We start from the raw sequence: 23,192 nt of genomic DNA, 5'->3' as shown, positions 1-23,192 counted from the left end.
TATTTTTGGTACAGTCTCAATTTGGGTATTTTTGGAGTGATTTCTGGTCTCAACGCGACAAAACCTGTTAAGATTTCAATTCTGCTGTGAATTGGGGATGACTTGAATTTTTATGCTAATTGTGTTATTATGCTAATGCTTTTCTGGGTTATTATGCTAATTGCGGACAGTTTCTGAGGGGGAAAAGAATATGTGCGGACAGTTTCTGTTGTCCTCAAAATATGTTGTACACTGGTTTTGTTGCTATTGTCATTTAATGTTCCGTACTCATTAATATGATAATGTTCCTTTTCTACACGTGCTAGTTTTATTAGGTTTACATTCTCATAAGCAGTTCCATGCGTCAGTAAGAATTTTTCTTTGTTGTTCATAATTACCCAAAATTATCATGTCATTGATAAGAAATTTCAAGCGATGGATCTAATTAGTTGTGCCATAGGCTGTAAATAAATAAATACTCTAATACTTTCGAATCCTGGAAACAATTTTACTGCAGTGTGGTTATAAACTTGCATCATTAGTATATAATTTCTCAACGTTTGTAACACATTGATAATTGTTTCAGGGCGACGAGAGGACAATGAATGTTGAAACAGATGATGTGCTACCCATTGGACTAAGTGAAAATGATACCTAAAATCTCATGGATGTTGGTGGTGAATTGCATATAGCTCTTGTAGGCCCGAATGAGATGACTTTCATAGGAAAGGCGCCATACGAAGGAAAAGAATTTGCTACATTGGAGGAGGCATACAACTATTATAATTCTTATGCAAAAAATGGGTTTTGGAATCCGTAAGGAAACTGTTGATAAGTCAAGAAAGACAAGAGAAATTATTTCTCAAGTTTTTGTTTGTAACAAGGCAGGGAGAAAAAGGTTATCATATAAGAGAGAGTGTGGGAAACTTGTCAATCGCCGTCCAGATACTAGAGTGGATTGTCCCGCAAGAATGAAGATTAAGTTGACTTCCTCTAAGACATGGATTGTCACGAAGTTTGAGGCAGAGCACCCAACCCATTTATTATCGAGCCCTGATAAAGTGTTTAATCATTATTCCCACAGGCAAAGCCATCTCTCGAAGACTTGCAAGAGAATTATTGAAAATTTGAGTGAAGAAGGAATGGCTCCTTCTACTATTGCTCGAGTGTATAATGTTGTGTCTAAGAGTATTGATGAAGAATATATTACTGCACAACAATGTATTGATCACATCAGAACTATTAGGAAGAACAACATTGGCAATGAATGCATATCCATCATAAAGAATTTTTAAGATAGGAAGGAAATCGATCCAGAATTTTATTTTTCCATAGAGCTGGATCAGTCGGGGACTATAAGGAGCGTGTTTTGGACTGATGGGAGATCAAGATCTTCTTACTTAAGTTTTGGAGATGTAGTGGTGTTTGACGTCACATATAAAACCAATCATTTGAGCCTACCGTTTGCTCCATTCACAGGTGTAAATCATCATCGGCTGTCCATTCTCTTTGGTTGTACGTTACTTGCAGATGAGCAGGAGGATACCTTTATTTGGTTGTTCACTCAATGGCTAAAATGCATGCATGGGGTTGCACCAAAAGCAATTATTACTGATCAAGATGCACAAATAGGAGGAGCTATCAAACAAGTTTTTCCTAATACCCGACACCGTTTTTGTTCTTGGCATATTGGCAGACATATTGCCGAGCATTAACTTCCAATGAAAGCACAATATGGAGATGAGATTTCTACATATTTTGATAAGTGGTATCGAGCTAGCACTATTCACAATTGTGAGGAACGTTGGAAGATTATGAAGGAGAAATTTAATATAGATGAGAGTGTAGATAGTTGGTTGACGAGGATGTACAGATTGCGTGCACACTGGGTAGATGCATATTTGAAAGATATATTTTGGGCAGGAATGACAACTAGTCAGAGGAGTGAAAGTATCAATGCATTTTTTGATGGTTATGTAAATACAAAGACTAGGCTTGTGGACTTTGAAGAGTCACAATCAAAAAAGGATATAAAACATCGAAAATGTGGGAATTGTCAACAATTGGGTCACTATAAGACCAGTTGCCCGATGTTGGTAAGTTACTTGAGAATTTTTCTTGTAATATTTATTTGTCGTTCAATTGAATTCTTTTTTGTGCACAACTTATGAATGTTTTCCATGTATAGAAAAAGTAACAGCCTTTAAGGAGCATTTTGGAGCATTTTTGGAGCATTTTGGTTGTACTTTCCCCATGTGGCTGCAGTTATGTGTGTATGTTTTGTTCATTGACCTTTGTTATGTCCTTCAGTAAGCTATGCAAACGAATCAGTCCTCCCTCTTTTGGTTCATTGCACACTGAAACTTTGGTTCCATTTGTTGTGCAGGCGGGCATTGTGAAGAAGGAGCACATCAAAATCCATGGTAGCTGAGAAGTCTCTGTTCGAAGGACTAATTAGTGCTTGAAGATTGCGTTTTATCTACTTAGCTTTTTATATAGTTGCTTTCCTATTTCATGCTTGAATTTGTACCTTGCTATTTCTTGCATTTGTGTTCGAAGGACTGATTATGTAGTGTTCGAAAGACTGATTATATAGTTGTATTTGTTACTGATTATGGTAGCCTGAGGGACAATTTAGTTTTGTACAAGTTCTGGTTATATGAGATCTTATTTGGCATGTTGATGCTCTTCATATTTGGATCTCCTCAACTATTTTGTGTTCTTTATTTGGTTCCCAGTTAGAAGACAGTTTGTTGATTGTGCATGTTTAATGGATGTGTTCTTTATTTGGCATGTTGATGTTCTTCATATTTGGATCTCCTCAACTATTTTGTGTTCTTTATTTGGCATGTTGATGCTCTTCATATTTGGATCTTCTCAGCAATTTCGTCACTCATTTGATTCAACATGTTCTTTGATTCACTGATGCAGACTTAGTTCAGTCGTCACGACCGGCAACTACGATCATTTACTCACTCAAATAAATGATAACAACACCACATTGTTATTATTCTCCCACGGCAGCAAATAAAAGATAACCACCCAAACCAAACAAACGGCTCACAAAGCAAAACCCAACAAAACAAACAAGATCAATCCCTCTTCCTCTCCCTGTAGGCCTTAGCCTGGAAATTGAGAAACAAAACAAGCAAGCTCATGATTGATTACAAAATGAACCAGTTATGTACTAATCAGAGCACAAAATGACCACAAATAAGCTAACATTTGAGGACAAACTGACTTCAAGCATTGTGAAAATTGAGTTCAAACTAAGTACAAAATGACCCAAGTTATACAAGCTTATCCTCACATAGAAGAATCATCCACAAATCACATCACATGTTTTTTGCAATGGAGAAACCAACAAACACGGCAATGATACATACTAGAAACACTAATATTGTAAACACCGAACCTAATACAAAAGCATAAATGGAGGAAATAACAGTTTCCCCAAGTTTTGCCTTGTCCTCATCCAGATTATGCCCCGACGGAAGTATTTGTTGTTGAAATTGAACTGGTGTCAGGACATGGCTTGAGCTGGATGCTGGATCACGAGCGATGGTGTGCTTCTCCCATTCAAGCAAAGCCTCTTCGTATGTTTCAAACCCTTTGTAGGAGGCATTTGGGAATTTATCAACTTGAGATTTGCATTCCTCCTAATTATCGAAAATGCCACATCGTCGACCTCTCTTCATAATATAGAAACTCTTTCTTGCCATGGATAACCTGAAAAATTGTGTTTTATAAAGTATATTCAAGTCTAAAGTATATTAAAAAATGCCATAAGTATATTCAAGTCTAATGTATATTGCACTTCACATCTGAATATGGATTGCCACATTTCTATGTGTTTTATATTTTTATTTGAAAAACTAGGTATATATGAAGGGGGCTTCTTGTACTTTAATATTATATTTGTGAGTAACCAGTACTCACTGCTTTATGCCTACATATATTTGCTCTTATTCAATTGAAGTAGCTAGCTTCTTATTTAGAATAAAGAATGGATAAGTGTCAGGGCTGTAAGCAACATGCAATATGCAGGAAATTTTACCAAATTATTAGAGTGACAAAATCTATATAACCTGCAACCTGTCTGAACAAAATTAAAATGACTGAATGCATACACAATTCAATCAAGGGAATAGAAATTTCAAGCTACAACCATAAGAGAAGCCCTATCATGTGCTCACATCCAATTTGCATTTTGTATATCTCTTCAATACAAAAAGTCCAAGAAGTGATATTGAATTGAAGTAGCTGACTTCTTGCTCAGGATTCAGAAACATTAGTATCAGGACACTAAGAAAAATGCAATATGCACAAAACCGTAACAAAATTTCAGAGAGCCAAAATCTATACAGAATGTAACCTGTCAACGAAAGTGATTGAGCATATACACAATTCAATCCAGGGGATGGAAATTAGCAGCTACCAACATAAGAACATCCTAATATCTCCATTTGTGTGTAAACCAAACATCAAATTCCAATAGTAGTTCTTTACACATGAAACAATTTCTAAGTCTCAGTCTGAACACATTCTAAATCGCAGACACAATGCAAAAGGTACTGAGGAAAAAAGATTGAAAAAAAGACAATCAGACTTTACCTCAATTAGAAACCATATCAGCCATTGACAAGCATGATCTTTACTCACCTTCAAACTCCTAAAAGATTAAAAAAAAGATAATCAGACTTTACCTTATCTTGGCGTCGATGCCAGCGTCGACAGCGGGAGGCGGGAGGAAGCGGGAGGGAGAGGCGTAGACAGCGGGAGGCGGGAGGAGGGAGGAGGAGGGAGGAATCACGGCGGGAGGAGTAGACAGCGGGAGAGGCGTAGACAGCGGGAGGCGGGAGGGAGAGGCGTAGACAGCGGGAGGCGGGAGGAGTTCTGAGGTGATCACGGCGTCGAGAGCGGGAGTAATCGCGAGGGTGGGTTTCGCGGTGGTGATGGCGGTGGGAATTTGGGGGGAGAGAGAGCCTAGAGAGGCCATTTTCGTCGAGAGCCAGGGGCTGAGGACGAAAGTGGGTTGGCGGGAGGCGGGAGGAGGAGGGGCTGTCGACGGGGAGAAGGGGCGTAGTCCGTCGAGAGCAGGGCAGGACGGAAATGGGTTTGGCGGGAGGTGTGAGGATGCAGGGGGTTGCGACGGAGAAAGGCACGGGCGTTGTCAGTCCAGAACGGGGGAGGAGGAAGTGTTAATGGCGGTGGGAATTTCGGGTGAAGATGGAGAGGAGCGCTCACGAGGGGGGTCGGTTTTTCGACAGCTCACAGAAAGCTGCCGTCCACTGCAGATCTCAAAGAAGGGGAACCAAGTTTTTTGCAAGATAACATCAGAATTGCATTAACCCATTAAAACGGATCATGCTGAGATCTAAGCACACATACAATAGAGCAACACTAAAAAAAAAAAAAAAAAAAAAAAAAAAAAAAAAAAAAAACAAACGAGGAACTCCCTCCTATGGTCAAATGAACCTCCATTAATCCTCATTATATATATATGACACAAAAAAAATAAGTTTTTACACAACGGCAAAATCCACGTGATTAAATACCATGATTAAGTTTTTTGCGCAGTTGTGCCATTTTTCTTTAAACTCTTAACATCTCGATTACTTTTTTATGTTTTCGTTAATAAAAGGATACACCCCAAAATTTAAGCTTCAAAATGTTGAATATTTGAAAATTGATAAAAACAAAATATAATTTAAAAATAATTTGAATTTCATATTATTTTTGACCGATATGAAACTAAGCTATTTTGAGGAAAAGTATAGCATGGCCAAAGTGTGAAAAATGATAAATAGTGTTATACAAAAGAAAGGTGAATAATTTAAAACCAATATGGCCAAAATGATTGCATTTTTAAGTATTTTAAAAACGAAGCAAAAAGAGAATATGAAGTTATTCCTATCCACCAAAAATCATTGAAATAACTTCTCATAAAAAAATATAAAATTAAAAGATTAATGCACTCTAGTATAACTTTTATATGATAAAAAAACACTCCACATAAGAATATAAAACAGTACCGAAAAATCATGAAACTCCCCCTTCTAAAAGATGTCCTAATTTCACTCAAAATAAATTTAAATTATTCTAATAAAAATATTGCCATAAAATATTATTTACTAATTTTCTAATTATTTTTTATTGAGTTAAGATCAATCCTTCTTCAGGTTTATCATTTATCATTTCTCGGACAATTCTAGAGTATTGTCTTCATCATCTACATCAATTGTGACATCAGGCTAATTTTGTATTTTTTATGCTATTATCTTTCCTGGGCTCGTTAATTTTTTATCATCTCATTTAACTTTACAAAGAAGTCAAATGTACTTATGATGTTCAACACAAACTGCTCAAAATATAGACTTTGATTTTTTTTCTATTTCAATGAGAATAAATATTAATTTCATATATATAAAATTCTTTGTGTTCCTAATTTATTACTTAAATAAATTAGAAGCTATCTCTTTATTTTCCTCTAAAATGAATTCTTCTGATGTGCATCCAATAAGAATTTCTGTTATTTCAATAATATTATCTTTGCTCTATCCCTGTCATTTTCCATAAAGATCTAAACTAAATACCTGCATTATTCATTACCAATTTCTCTTAGATTATAATATTAATATTTAATTTGAAGAACACAATATGGAATTTATGAATACTTACTAATTTTTCTTATGTCTTCCATGGATATTTTTTCTTTGATTAGGATAAAGTTATTAAAATATTTTTTTATGTAACTCATTCAGTGCTTCATTAATAGATATGTCTTATGTTAATGCCAATTCAAGTGATTCATTGACGTTTTCTGAATTTTAGATTTATTTCCATCACTTTCCCATTTGCAATGGAAATAACTCAATTCTTTTAAAGTTATCTCTAAATATTCTAATAGTTTCTCCATATGTAATTCCTTGTATTCTTTTACCCTATAAATATTATTAACGTCAAAGATTAAAGTTTCTAAATTAAAATCAATTAATGCTAAGGTATAATATTATAGTGTTTTATCATTTCTATGGATTTAAACATCTATCAATTAATGTTACGAATGTATTTTGGCTACCCCAACTTATTACTAAAATTATATGAAATTACTTTAATTTATATAGTGCCGATAATTTTTAATCTATAATATTTTTAAAAATTTTATCCATTAACCGGATGTTTTTAATCAATTCTTATTATTTTTGTTTACCAATATCAACTTAGACTATTCTTAGATGCTGAAAATGGATAGTAAATCCCTAAATTAGAAATTTTTATATATATATATATATGAAAAATACCAAACAATTACACTTTTCTTTGCCAAGTTTTAAAATTTTAGACTATTTTTGTGGTTTTGAACTTTGAGGGTGTGATTTATAATTTTTAAAATTTTTAAAGAGTTTTTAAAAAAAATCACTTTTAAGTTTGGTAGTTGTAAATTCTATGTTTCATGTGTTGGTGGTAATTTTTTAAATGTTAGTATATTTCTTGTAACTCTAAAATTTTGAGGGTGTCTTTTGTAATTATTAAAACTATAGATTAATTTTGAAAAAAATTAAATTTCAGCGGTCTACCAATCGACGAATTTGATGTGTGCTAGTTAAAAATTTTAAAAATTTAGAGTTTTTTTACGATTTTTAAATTTTGAAGGAGTTTTTTAAAAAATTTGAGGTTAATTTTGACAAATTTTAATTTTTTAGGTGTCTAAGGGTAATATCTTGAATTCATCTTATTTTATTTACAAAATTTAGAATTTTAGGGTGTGTTTTTTTAATTTAAACTTTTAAAGGTGTTTCTATAATTTTTGAGATATTGAGGGTGTTAATTAAAAAATTTAAATTTAAATATCAAAAATTTTAGGTGTATCATGGTAATCTCTTGAATTCATCTGTGTTGTTTGTAAGTTTTAAATTTTTAGAATTTCAATGTGCTTGTTTGTAATTTAAACTTTTAAGGGTGTTTCTACAATTTTTGAGACATTGAGGTGTTAACTGTAAATTTTAAATTCTTTGCACACTGATGTTAATTTTTTAATTTTATGTTTTTTATTTTAAGTTTTGAGACATTTGGATGAGTTTTATAATTTTGAACTTTTTAGGGTCTTTTCTGTAATTTTAAAACTTTTTATAGTTTTTTTGCAATACTTTATGTATTATAATATGTTATCTACTTGTAATTTCTTTATCTTAACAAACTAATATCATTTTTATGTTTTATATATTTTATTAATATTAGTTTTTTAAAATTATTAAGCTAAACATGGTTCACATGGGATTAGGATAAGATATGACTATGATTAAGATAAATTAAGATATAAATAAAATATTCAAAATAGTGAAGGGTAATATTGACCATTGAAAATTAGGATTTGATTATAGATAAGGTAGTTCAAACTATAAATGAGTATATTTGTCTAAAAAGGATTTTCCGAACTCGTGCTTTTAAAGGGAGTATGATTTCTATAATTTTTGAGACATTGAGGTGTTAACTGTAAATTTTAAATTCTTTGCAAACTGATGCTAATTTTTTAATTTTATGTTTTTTATTTTAAGTTTTGAGACATTTGGATGAGTTTTAAAATTTTGAACTTTTCAGGGTCTTTTCTGTAATTTTAAAACTTTTTATGGTTTTTTTGCAATATTTCATGTATTATAATATGTTATCTACTTGTAATTTCTTTATCTTAACAAACTAATATCATTTTTATGTTTTATATATTTTATTAATATTAGTTTTTTAAAATTATTAAGCTAAACATGGTTCACATAGGATTAGGATAAGATATGACTATGATTAGGATAGATTAAGATATAAATAAAATATTTAAAATAGTGAAGGGTAATATTGACCATTGAAATTAGGATTTGATTATAGATAAGATAGTTCAAACTATAAATGAGTATATTTGTCTAAAAAAGATTTTCCGAACTCGTGCTTTTAAAGGGAGTATAAAATATTCAAAATAGTGAAGGGTAATATTGACCATTGAAAATTAGGATTTGATTATAGATAAGGTAGTTCAAACTATAAAGGGGTATATTTGTCTAAAAAAGATTTTCTGAACTCGTGCTTTTAAAGGGAGTATGATTTCTATAATTTTTAAGACATTGAGGTGTTAACTGTAAATTTTAAATTCTTTGCAAACTGATGTTATTTTTAAAATTTTATGTTTTTATTTTAAGTTTTGAGACATTTGGATGAGTTTTATAATTTTAAACTTTTTAGGGTTTTTTCTGTAATTTTAAAACTTTTTATGGTTTTTTGTAATACTTCATGTATTATAATATGTTATCTACTTGTAATTTCTTTATCTTAACAAACTAATATCATTTTATGTTTTATATATTTTATTAATATTAGTTTTTTTAAATTATTAAGCTAAACATGGTTCACATAGGATTAGGATAAGATATGATTATGATTAGGATAGATTAAGATATAAATAAAAAATTTAAAATAGTGAAGGGTAATATTGACCATTGAAAATTAGAATTTGATTATAGATAAGGTAGTTCAAACTATAAAGGGGTATATTTGTCTAAAAAAGATTTTCCGAACTCGTGCTTTTAAAGGGAGTATGATTTCTATAATTTTTAAGACATTGAGGTGTTAACTGTAAATTTTAAATTCTTTTTTGCCAATGAACTTATGGTTAATTTTTAAAATTTTATGTTTTATTTTTAAGTTTTGAGACACTTTGGATGAGTTTATAATTTTAAAACTTCTTTAGGGTTGTATTTCGTAAATTTTAAAACTTTTATGATTTTTTTTAATACTTCATGTATTATAATATGTATCCTATACTTGTAATTTTCTTTTATCTTAACAAACTAAATCGATTTTATTTATATATTTGTTATTAATATTAGTTTTTTTCTAAATTATTAAGCTAAACATGGTTTCACAATAGGATTAGGGGATATAGATATGCCACTATGATCTAGGCATAGATTAAGAATATTAAAATACAAACTATTCAAAATAGTGAAGGGGTAATATTGACCATTTAAAAATTAGGATTTGTATTAATAAATACGTATTTATCAACTATAAAGGGGTTATATATTGTGCCTAAAAAGATTTTCCCGATATATATATATATATACTATATATATATATATATATATATATATATAGTATAATGATATATAATATAATATCAGAGCAGAGAGAGAGGAGAGAGAGAGAGGAGAGAGAGGTAAGTATATATAGATATATTATATAATATAATGAATATATATTATATCAGAGAGAGAGAGAGAGAGAGAATATATATTTATAATAGAAAGAGAGAGAGAGAGAGAGAGAGGAGAGAGAGAGAGAGAGAGAGGAGAGAGAGAGAGTAGAGATTAATGGTATGCCTTGTCATAGAGGTGGATTTCTCTCCTTGTCGTCTATGTGTCACAATCCCCACCATCCTCATAAAGTAGGCACAAATCCCCACCAACTCACACACTCTCTCCTACTTTATGAGGATGGTGGGGATTGTGTCACATAGGCGTCAAGGAGGAAATCCCCTCCTATGACAAGGATACTCATTAATCTCATATATATATATATAGGGGAAACGGATCCTGAGCTCGAGCGTAGGAAATTTCCTACGCTCCAGCTCACGTGGCCAACTGTGATTCGAAGAGCTCCAGCGTAGGGTTTTTTTTTGAAAAAAATAGAGCGATGGTGAATTAAACAGCTCTCTCTCCCCCCTCGTGACCCTACAACTCTCAGAATCTCCAAATTGAAGAGTCTCCCCCCAAATTGAGATCCCCAAATCGTCGGAGCTCTCTCTCTCCCTGCTCCAGCTCACGCCGACGCCCTCGTCGAAGGGCTACGCCGGAGCTATCTCTCTCCCTGCGCTCCAGCTCACGTCAACGCCCCCGTCGAAGGGCTACGTCGGAGCTCTCTCTCTCTCTCCTTGCGCTCCAGCTCACGCTGACGCCCCCGACGAATGGCTGCGTCGGAGCTCTCTCTCTCCCTGTGCTCCAGCTCACGCCAACGCCCTCATCGAAGGGTTGTGTCGGAGCTCTCTCTCTCTCCCTGCGCTCCATCTCATGCTGACGCCCCCATCGAAGGGCTGCGCTGGAGCTCTCTCTCTCCCCCTGCGCTCCAGCTCACGCCAACGCCCCTGTCGAAGGGCTGCGCCATCGCCGAAAATCTTTCTCCCTGTGCTCCAACTCACGAAGAAATCAACAGCCATCTGCGCTCGATTAATCATTGGTTATGGATTTTAGCAGCGAAGATGTTCATGGTGATAGTAACAACAACAACGATTTCATGCCTTTTCCAACAACGATGCCTGTTTCAAGGTACCGCATTAGTAGCATGAATTTCGCTGACATTAAATATGTTGTTTGAAATAGTAACATTGAGTAACATTATATATTTTTATAGCATGAATTTCGCTGACATTAAATATGTTGTTTGAAATAGTAACATTGAGTAACATTATATATTTTTGAACAATTATCTTTATTACATTAAATATGTTGTTTGAAATAGTAACATTGAGTAACATTATATATTTTTGAACAATTATCTTTATTTGAGAATGCAAATTGGTAAAAAACCGTGTTTAGGAATGAAGTTTAGTAGTCATGAAGAGGCCTACGACTATTATAACTCGTATGCCTTGATGATGGGATTTGGAATCAGAAAAAGCTCAGTGAATTACTCCCAAAAAGATAAAGAAGTGTTGAATAGAAAATTTGTTTGTGACAAAGAAGGTTACATATCTAATAAAGACAAGAGAGATATCGGGAAAAATATTAATCATCGGCAAGAGACCAGAGTTGGCTGTAAAGCAATGATGAGAATAAAATTAATGGAGGGTAAAACATGAAAGTTATAGGTTTTATTGAAGATCATAAAAACCACATGCTCAGTAGTCCAGATAAAGCAAAGATGCACAGGTCACAATAATAATTTCATAGATGTAAAAGGTGTAAAAAATGATTTAATGTTTGCAAGAAGAAGGTATTACTCCTTCCACTATTTCTCGTGTTATTAACGCGACAAGTGGAAGAGAAGATGAATTAGTGACAGCACAACAATGCATTGACTATATGAAAACTCAAAAGCACAACAATATTGGCAATGAATGTATATCTGTTATCCAATATTTTCAAAGAAAGGCGGCTAGTGGTGCATATTTTTATTTTGCATTGGAAGTAGATTGTACTGGACAAATGAGAAGTGTTTTTTGGGCAGATGGAAAATCAAGAGCAACTTATTTGAAGTTTAATGATGTTATTGTGTTTGATGTTACTTCAAACCAACAAGTTTAGTCTTCCATTTGCACCATTTACTGGGGTGAATCATCATAGGCAATCTACTTCTGGTTGCACATTGCTAGCTGATGAACAAGAAGAAACATTTATTTGGTTGTTTCAGAAATGGTTAAACTGCATGCATGGAATTGAATCAGGTGCTATCATCACAGACCAAGACCGAGCAATGTGTAATGCCATTCATAATTTAGACGCATACAACTCATCTTCACTGCCACATACAAAATGAATTGCTACGACATTAACAAACCATGCGCTAATTTGAGGTTGTTGTAAGAAATGGGAATGCACAAAATCAAGAATTTACAAAGCTTGTGCTCTTTTTTTTTAATGCATTCAAAACTAACTTCAAAGAACAATATGTCCATCACACCAACGCAGCAACAAAATTTCAGAAGCGGGAAAAACATCATGAAACTGATACAAATATGAAGAAACATTCCTATATGTTGCTCAGTCATTTGACTATAACACAGAGCAACAATATCAGGACAACGATACTTATAACATTCCTATATGTTGCTCAGTCATTTGACTATAACACAGAGCAACAATATCAGGACAACGATACTTATAAATTTTAAATATAAAATTACATCATTCAACTATAACACAGAGCAACAATATCAGGACAACGATACTTATAAATTTTAAATATAAAATTACATCATTCAGCTTTTCAAAACCTCATCATTTTTTTCCAGCTTTTCCAGCCTTTTTGTGATGTTCTTAGTATCATTCACCCATTGAAGAAGTTGCAACCCTTGCAATTAGGTCTTTTGTATCTCGGGCATCCATAAAATTCCAAGCCCTTATTGTGTCCTTGTTTGCACATCCATATTCTACAAATTAATCCACAATAACATCTTCTTTGAACTAAACCCTCATCTTTTTCTCCACTGAACTCTTTCGAAAAGTTTTTCATCTTTTATCTGCAAAAAACATACCACAAACAAGATAAAATTCATACAAAAAGTCAATTTAACTTTTTTCCTTTTTAGAAAATGACTCACTCATACTTGTGGACTTTTTTCTTATGCAATTTATCTCAAGCATAATTTGAATGAAATGACTGAACTCAAAAACCAGGTTTAGCTATAAAGAAATAAAGAAAGTGAAATTTTATTGTATACTCTAAATAAATCAAGAACTGTAAGAAGAGGGAAAAAAGAATAAAGAAAGAAACAAGCTAAATTGGAGGCATCGATACCATCATGATAAGTGATGACTGTGATATGCTATAATACATATACATCAAAAATAGATCATTTCGTGTTGACATCTTCATTGTTAAGAGACCTTGCTACATCTAAAGTACTAACTGCAAGTTGTTGAACCTCGACCAAAGTTTCTAGTCCACTGATTCCATATTGGATTTGCTGAAATGAAGTATTACTGAACAAATCCTTTTATCTTATTTATATGCACGTATCATATTGCATGTATCATCATTAACTTATGTAATGTATATCACACCTACCATCAAAATTATTCAATTTATTCCAGTATCAACTTCACAAAATGTATAATTCTCAACCTTCAAGTTTCTTTGACATATCAAAAGTTCTGCCTTGCTAAATGGTATGATGAGGTTGTTGTAAGCATATATGCCTCTAATTAGAATAGGTTATAGTCCAATTGGTTGTGGTCCAGTTTTCCTTCAAGAGGTATAAAAATCACAGTCACACCATAAGAATATTGGAAAATAGGTAAAAATATATCATTGTCCGGTCTAATAACTGCATCAAATCTATGTCATTAACAAGGGATATGCAAACAACAAAATGCATGACGTGAATTTAGCTTACAAGGGATATACTCACATTCTCTTTGTCGTTTGTTGGGTCGGAGCGAAATAATTGCGGATCTGGTTCCGAGCAGAGGGGGAGGGTCTTCGACGGGGCTTCGGCATCAACCGCGAGGGAGAGAGACTTAGTCGGCGATGAGATTGGGGTCACGAGCGAGTGTCGAGAGAGAGAGGGTCTTCGATGGGGCTTCGGCGTCAGCGCAACCCTTCGACGGGGGCGTTGGCGTGAGCTGGAGCGCAGGGAGAGAGAGAGCTCCGACACAGCCCTTCGACGGGGGCGTCAACGTGAGCTGGAGCGTAGTGAGAGAGAGAGAGCTCAAACCCAGTCCTTCGATGGGGGCGTCGGCATGAGCTGGAGCACAGGGAGCAGGGAGAGAGAGAGAGAGAGAGAGAGCTCTGATGATTTGGGGATCTCAATTTGGGGAGAGGCTCTTCAATTTGGGGATTCTAAGAGTTGTAAGGTCACGAGGAGGAGAGAGAGCTGTTTAATTCACCATCGCTGTATTTTTTTTTCAAGAAAAAAACCCTGTCCTGGAGCTCTCATCACATCTTTGGCCACGTGAGCTAGGCGCTTGAAATTCCTACGCATTGAGCTCAGGATCCGTTCCCCACATATATATAATATATATATTATATATATATATATATATATATATATATATATATATATATAATATATATATATATGAGATGTAATGTATCATATGTCATATGAGAGGATTCTCTCATTATAGCAAAGGGGGGGGGGGGGGGGGGGGGGGGGGGGGGGGGGGGGGGGCTGTGGCACAATCTCCACGCAAGTTATTATGAGACATTCTCTCTCCTACTTTATTCACTTGTGGAGATTGTGCCAATCATTATACTACGTGAGGACTCCTCTCAATGAAATATGATGACCCATTATAATATATATATATATAATATATATATATATATTATATATAATCATATAATATACATATTATAATATAATATATAATATATATATTATATATATATATGAGAAAATGGATATGCTTGGTGTGTGTGTGTGTGTGTATACACACACACACCAAGCATACCCATTTTTCTCATATATATATATATAGGGAGAGGTTCTAATAAAAACCTAGAGAACTAAAAACCAATCTTAACCCTACAATCTATTTCATCCAATAGTCAAAATTGAAAATGGCAAAATTGAAAATAAATACATCTTAGATACACATCAGGGGTAATTTAGGAAAGATTTATTAATGTAACACGTTGTAATTAATTAGCAATACCTGTCAAACACTCTTTTTCACGAAAAAGACCTTTCAGTTTCACTCTATCAAGCTAGAACAGCAAATTTTCTCTCACTATCGTCTCATCTTCTATCTACCCGAACAACTAAATTCTTCACATTCCGTCGATATCTCAACACTTCGATTTCTTTCAACATCTCATTGCAAGTCGAACGAAGACGAACAGCAAGCAGTCGATGCTGGAGATGAAGAAAAACAACTCACAGACTCCAAAACCCTCGTCTTCAAGAAGGGGTAAAACGATTCCAACCCGCGTATTAAAAATGCATATTTTATTCAAAGTTTGAACATTTTTCATGGATTCAGTGAGGAAAGTTTCAAAATTTTTAGATTAATCACTTGCATGTTGTCGATGCATGTTCTAGTTTAGGGTTTTTATTTTTTACGGTTTAAAGTTCTTGTGAGAATAAGTTAAGTTTTTTAATATTGTAAGATGTTTTCATTTATTGTAAATGAGCAGCGATTAATTTTGGTTGTTTGGATTTTGCCATATGCACTGTAGTTTAATCTCGATTCACTTGATTAAATCGAGATTCACTGCAGCGAATCGAGATTCACTACAATGAATCGCGAATCATGATTTTCTGGAGTGAATCGAGATTCACTCAAGTCAATCGCGTTTTAGTGCAGTGAATCTCGATTCAATCAAGCATAGTGAATCTCCATTCAATAAGGTGAATCCAGATTCTTCATAGTGAATCGAGATTCATATATTGCATTTTCTGGCCAGTTATGGAAAAATGCTTGTTCTTTAAACTTCAACTTTATCATGATTGTTTGTTTGTTTGTAAAAAATACCAAATATGATCTGAGGCCGAGTATATAGGATGGAAACTTTACCAAATATGATCAGAGACTGTGTATATAGTATGGAAAAATTATATGCTTCATGTATAATAAGAGTGAAATGAAACTGTAGCGATGATTGGTTTTTCCTGGTTGTGTTGAGGGACGAGCCACTGAAACAATGTATGGTATGGGATGGAGTTGGTTTCATATCATTGAATCTGGATTCACTTTGCTGAATCTCGATTCATTTTCTTGAATCTGGAATCACTTTGCTGAATCTCAATACATTTTGTTGAATCTTGATTCACTGTAGTGAATCGAGATTCACTAGAGTGAATCGCGATCCACTAGAGGGAATTGAGATTCACTGTAGTGAATCTTGATTTACTGGAGTGAAACGAGATTCATTCCCGCGAATCTCTATTCACCCCAGTGAATCTCGATTCAGATTATAATATCTTGATTCAATAATGTGATTCCAACTTCATGCTTACCATGCATTATTCAAAGGCTGGTCTCATTAAAAAATGAATTGTCATGGGTTTATCAGGTCTACGATCTAGCTCAATGGACAAACAAATAACATGTGTTGAGATTGTTGAGGTATTTACACCTATACCTCTTCAAGTTCAATTGCCAGATAAAAAGAAGTCGGACAGGAAACAAAGGACACCACGCACTGTGAACGTGCCCAGCAGTGATGAGGACTTCATCAACCCCCAAAATAATCCTGCCGGTGAGGATACATCAAAGCGTAGGAGGGATCAAGACAGTGAACAGATCACAAAAGGAAGGAAGAGGATGAAAAAGGTTGGTGTAGTAAACATCTTTTATTTTTTTGTGTATTAACTGATGGATAATTTGATCTAATTATATTATTTTTTTCACAGGCGAAGGTAGGGAAAAAAACAAATGCGAAGTCTGAACCTAAGGAGTTGACTAGGATACGGGTCTCTCCTAAGATATTCTCTGATATGGTCTTGTCACTCTCTGAGTCCCAAAAAGAATGGGTGAGACTAGCTGGACTTGGAGGCCTTTTATAATTTGGATTAAAGGAACTGCCACATATGTTGGGGTACCAGATTCTGCAGTCCTTTAACAGTGAGGTTGTTGCGCTCAATCTTCCCAGAGGATCAATCAGTATCACAGAGGAAGATGTACATTAAGTGATGGGATTACCTCTGGGCAGGAAGCGTATACCAGCCTTCAGTGTTGGGAAGTCAGCATTGGTGGATGAATGGAGGGCTCAATTCACAGACAGTGTTGGTTGGAAAATTACTCCAGGGGCTGTGTCTGAGAAACTGAAGCAGAGTTCTGATGTTAACCTGCTTTTTAAACTGAATTTCTTGGTTCTCTTCCACAATAGCATAATCCAATCGCTTAGCAATCCGTATGTTAACCAACGGATTCTAGTTCTTGGTGAAAATGTTGATTAGTGCTCTGAATACAATTGGTGTTCTTTCTTGCTTGACTCAATGATAGAAAGCCAACACAAGTGGAAGGTAGACCCGACAAAATAATTCTACACGGGTCCTCTTGCATTTTTGATTGTAAGTCACTTGTATAATATTGATTTATTTTTACATTACTGTAGTTAAAGTAGTTTTACTTGATGATGAATAATTGGTGTGCTTTATTTCTTATCTCCGTCTTTCTAGCTGTTCTATGCCAATCGGGTTCTGTTCAAAGGGAGGAGGTTGGTTGAGAGAACAACCCCTACATTTTTAGGCTGGACTGACTTGGCCTTGAAGGAAAGACAGTCAGAGGAAATAAGTACAAATTCATTTGGCAAAGGTGCATTTACAGAGAGGGTTGAACTTGCACCTTCATCTTGAATGCAGAGTGGTACTTGAAACTCGCCTAAAAGTGTTGAGACAATTTGAAAGGTTAGCAAATTAAGTTGCAAGACTTTGTTTACTCAATTTAATCTTGATTCAGTAGGAGTGAATCGAGATTCACTTAAACTGAATGTCGATTAAGTTCAATGAATCGTTTTACTAATACTGAATCTCGTTTCAGATCAGTGGTTATCGATTAAGTTAAACTGAATTCCGATTCACTTAAGTGAATCTGGATTCACTTAAGTGAATCTGGATTCACTTAAGTGAATATGGATTCACTGAATCAGTGGTTATCAATATGATACTCAATATCGATTTACTGAAGTGGTTATCAACAAGTGAAACAGTGGTTATCAATATGATACTCAATATCAATTTACTCAATATCAGTGGTTATCAACAAGTAAATCAGTGGTTATTAATATGATACTCAATATCTATTTACTGAAGTGAATCTGGATTCACTACTACTGAATCTCGATTCACTAAAGTGATACTGGATTTACTTTAGTCGACTCTGGATTCAGTCATTTGAATCTCGATTCAAATACATTGAATGTAATCTCAATCTATCGAATCTTGTCTCTCGCCATGTTAATAATTTATGGTGACCAATGTCTGTGATATTCAAACTGTAGGATTGTATTGAGAGGGTGCAACGGAGAGCTGCAGAGTTGGAATCTGTAAAAGATAGATATGATGCTGAGTGTGAGACAATGAGAAAGCTGTTCCCCAATGACAACGAGCTCTTTCAAATTCAACAGAGAGTTTCAAATGTTCTTGTGCAGGGGTGTGGACATCGTGGAAGTACCTGTGACAATGAAACAGCTGTGGGAAACATTGTTGATGATACCCCTAATGTGAACACAAAGGTGAGTAGAGATATGCATGGTTCCCCTGCTGTTGATCCAATATCAGCTGAGTTACCACAAACACAAGTCTCTCCAAAGTTTATTCAAGAGGTTGATAAGATTATAGAGTCTGTTAGCATGGGTAAGGTTGACAGACAAGTGAGGCGCAAGCTCGGCGAATCTGGTACCCCAGAGACTGAAGAACCTAGTTTTTCTCTTGGGCTGACACAGGATACTCAGACTGAGACAGTGGAAATGATTGATGTTGTTCAGATTGCTAAAGCTTGTGAATCTAAAATCATTGATGACTCTGTACGAAGAACTGATAAACAATCTGAAGATGCTGCTGCAGTAGATGAAAAAAAAGGTAAGAAAGTTAATGTGACCGAAAATAAGGAACATGCGGGAAGGGGGAAAGAAAAGAGTACGGTGAAGCCTGCAACGTCTCTTCGGTCACCATGGGTACAGAGGGTATCTCAGATTACTGCTAGGCAAAGTCAGCTGGAAAGCATCATATGGAATTGGGTGCATAGAGAAGAAGCAAGGCATTCAGGTGATGATTCTGCTGAAGAAGAGAATTTGTGAGTTCTTAAATCTTATTTAATGTTTTATTTTTAGGTGTGAGTCTCACTTTTTTTAGTATTTTGTCCCTTTATTAAGTTGAATATTGTTACTGTTTTTTTAGTGAAATGGTTTTTAAGTGGAGACAAATTGAATGTTTCTTACCTGCTTTCAAGACTTTCCTTTCTTCTGAGGACATTGAGGTAAATTTAATCAGCATTTGGTCCTATATTTTGAACAGCAGAGAAAAAATGAAGTCTGAAAATTCTCCACTTAGATTCTTCTGCAATGTTGAGACAACCGTACGTATCTTCCTTTATTTAATTTAAAATAACACTCGAGTTACATTTTATTTAACCAGTTTTATGTTGTACAGTTTTGCAACATTCATCACACAGATGAGTCCAATGATGAATTGAGATACAGTAGGTTTGCTTCCCGGATGGATGAGCAACTTGCTCTGTATCCACATATGAAGTTTAACGAGATTGATATTGTACAGATTCGAAGACAATGTTTTTGTTCTTTAACCCAATTTTAACTATATCTGTAAAATCTCTGATTAAATTTCACAACCATTAGGTCTTCTTTCCCATAAATGCGTTTGAGCATTTCTACATTGTGTGCTATGGGCTAAAGAATCCAAGTATGGAGCTGATTGACAATAGCAAAAACTGCCCAGACTATAAGAAAAATACCAAGGTCGTCCTGAGGGTTTGGTATGTTTTTCCACCTTACGTATGTGCTTTAAGCATTTACTGGCAGAATATATATAGGTGAATCTGGATTCACTATAGTGAATCTGGATTCATTATAGTGAATCTGGATTCACTAGAGTAAGAGAATTCCAGATTCGCTAACTCTAGTGAATATCGATCACTAGAGTTAGTGAATCTGGATTCACATCTTACTGTGAATCTCGATTCACTAGAGCTAGTGAATCTGTGTTCACACTAGGGAATCACGATTTACTAGCTATAGCTAATTCTAGTGAATCCAGATTCACTAGTGTGAATCCAGATTCATTAGAGTGAGTCTAGTTGAACTAACTCTATTAAATCCTGGCGAACTAGATCCAATGAATCATGATTCACTGTCATGAATATTGTTTCCATATAAACAACCAAAACAATTTGTATATTACATTAGGCATTACTGTATAATAATTTGGATTTGTTATGTGACATTGATTACTTTTGATTAAACAGCACAAGAATTTTGTAAGATATTTGGCACACAAAAAACATCACAAGTCGAGTGAAATAAATACATTAACGCCTGACAGACTTGAGATGGAGTGGAGAACGGCCAAAAACGAATTTGATTGTGGTATTTTTGTCATGAGACATATGGAGACCTACATGGGCGGTGGTACAGCAAATTGGAACTCTGGTTTTCATAGAGAGGGTGTAAGTGTTTAAACTAATAATGTATTGATAATTTACAGTTAGTCTTTATGAATTAATAAAATTTAGAATATAGCTACTGAATCTTGAACTGAACTTTTGTTCATATCGACAGGAGCGATTAAAAAATCAGCTACATAGACTGAGGTCTATATACTGTTGCCAAATTCTTACTGATCCAACAAATGAATTGGCCAAAGAAGTTATCAGGAAAGCCTAACAGCACCATGCTGAAACTGCCAATGTCAAAAAAGAGACGAGGAAGACCACAAGATCTCAGAGAAAATGATATTCTGTGATCAGCATAATTTTCAATGTTGAAGTTTACAGTTATTGAGTACATTGTCACTTAATGTTATAGAATACTCCAGTTTGTTTTGAACTGCTTTTCTATGTAAATATACTTTATAAGAATAGCTTTGTCATAATTTTATTCCTAGACTAGTGAATAGTTTGGATATATGAAAATACTATGAAGGTAGAGAATGCAATTGGAAGAATTTCGATTTAAGCAGAGAATGTGAGTTATAATTCAAGGTTTTGTGTAAGATTCAATAAATTAATCATACTTATTGTGGATTGTATGTATTTAATCTGGAATCACTGGTTTAATATTATCTTAAGTTATTACTAATTTATTTGATTGAATCTAGATTCACTATAGTGAATCTAGATTCAACGCAGTGAATCCAGATTCACTACAGTGAAAGATTCAGTAAGTTAATCATAATTATTGTGGATTGAATGTATTTAATCTGGATTCACTGCTTTAATATTATCTTAAGTTTTTAGTAATTTATTTGATTGAATCTAGATTCACTATAGTGAATCCATATTCAGTTCAGTGAATCCAGATTCACTACAATGAATCTATATTCACTATAGTTAGTCCAGAATCTAGATTCAATTAAGTGAATCGAGATTCAATAACAGTGAATCTAGATTCACTACAGTGAATCTAGATTCACTACAATGAATCTAGATTCAATATATTTAGTCCAGAATAACTTAAAGCGAATCAATTTTAATCTGATGACTGCATACAACTACTTCATCATTCCTTTTGAAATAATACAACTATAGTGATGAAATTCACATGCTATATGAGTAGATCTCTATTCAATATACTAACATGACACAACGTAACCATGTAATTAATAATCTAGTAAATATATGTAGTTAAGAATTACACAATTCAGCAATTTTAATAAGAAATGTATTACTAAACATGATTTTGAAACAAAATATGACAACTAAATTAAACATCACTCTGCTGTAATGTTTTCTTTAATGGGCATGTCCGTGCGTCATGGAAATCGATTTTTTTGCACATATTACACAGCCTTGGCACCTTCTTCTTTCGTTGACTAATTGATTTCTGATAATCACCAACAATTCTCCGTCCACACCCCTTGTTTCTACCTTCAATGGGAGGTTTAACAATCACTTCAGGTGGTATTTTTGAGCCAACAAAAAACTCCATTACATCATTTTTGTTCTGTGTGTCAGATTTCCAACTATATTCACGCAAACTGTGCTTCAACTCCTTCAACTTCCCTTCCAAGTAGTCAAGTCTCTTACCATCTAAACCTGCCAAACTCACACAGGATTGGAAATCATACCATATGTCATTCAACTTGCGATTTGTAACTTTAATTGCATTGCACTGTTCTGATATTTCCTTGAACTGCAATGAATGCCTCATCTCAGCACCTTTTGTCCATCGGTTCACAACAAGATGTCTTGGTATTTTTGTTACATCAGCTTGGTTCAGTGCAAAAAAATCATGTCTACATACTATACCCATTTTCTCAAACAGCCTACACGTACATTGCACGTCATTGTTCAAATAAGCGTGTTTCACCTAAAATTCAAAAAATAATGTATATTAGCACCGAATAAAAAAAGAAAATGACAAGCGCATGAAATGGTCACTGAATCTCGATTCAGTGGTGTGAATCGAGATTCACTTCATTGAATCGTGATTCACTGTATTGAATCTGGATTCAATTTTTATTGTTTCAATCTCCATTATTAAGTTTTACCTCAAATATTTTTCCATGTCTCTTTTTGTCCTTTATGGAAAAAATCTTCACACCATCTTCTTCTGATATACTGTTGATACCCATATCATAACAGGATGACATTATCTCTTTCTGTACCTCATAAAACATTGTTCGAGTGTACAACTCTGCTGCATCCCTCTCCAATAACAATGGCGTGTCCATTCTTGGCATCGACTTTGTTCCTTCATAGTTTAATCTTGCATTTGTATGTCTTTGCTTATCCATAGCACTCTCGTATCGGAGATAAAATTCTGTCAATGTGTCATATCTACGGTTGAATTTGTCAAAGAAATTGTTCTCACTCTGATATTGATGT

General features: G+C 34.3%; 2 protein-coding genes across 2 annotated transcripts in view; one reads left to right on the top strand and one right to left on the bottom strand.

Moving 5' to 3' along the window:
- Positions 780-1,274, top strand: LOC109847687 (protein FAR-RED ELONGATED HYPOCOTYL 3-like). The gene has a single exon (XM_020416918.1). It carries the CDS (start codon positions 780-782, stop codon positions 1,272-1,274), a length of 495 nt encoding a protein of 164 aa, XP_020272507.1.
- Positions 22,069-23,192, bottom strand: part of LOC109847686 (protein FAR1-RELATED SEQUENCE 5-like) — a 2,578-nt gene continuing 1,454 nt past the window's right edge. The window contains exons 4-5 of the mRNA XM_020416917.1: positions 22,856-23,127; positions 22,069-22,674 (exon numbers count right to left, since the gene is read on the bottom strand). Of these exons, the coding sequence (XP_020272506.1) occupies positions 22,069-22,674; positions 22,856-23,127 (878 nt within the window). The remainder of the gene's footprint in view (positions 22,675-22,855; positions 23,128-23,192) is intronic.

This window comes from Asparagus officinalis, chromosome 7 (genome assembly GCF_001876935.1).
Source record: "Asparagus officinalis chromosome 7, Aspof.V1, whole genome shotgun sequence".
Lineage (NCBI taxonomy): Eukaryota > Viridiplantae > Streptophyta > Magnoliopsida > Asparagales > Asparagaceae > Asparagus > Asparagus officinalis.
The sequence above is the reverse complement of the archived record's forward strand: the minus strand, read 5'-3'. Positions and strand labels throughout refer to the sequence as shown.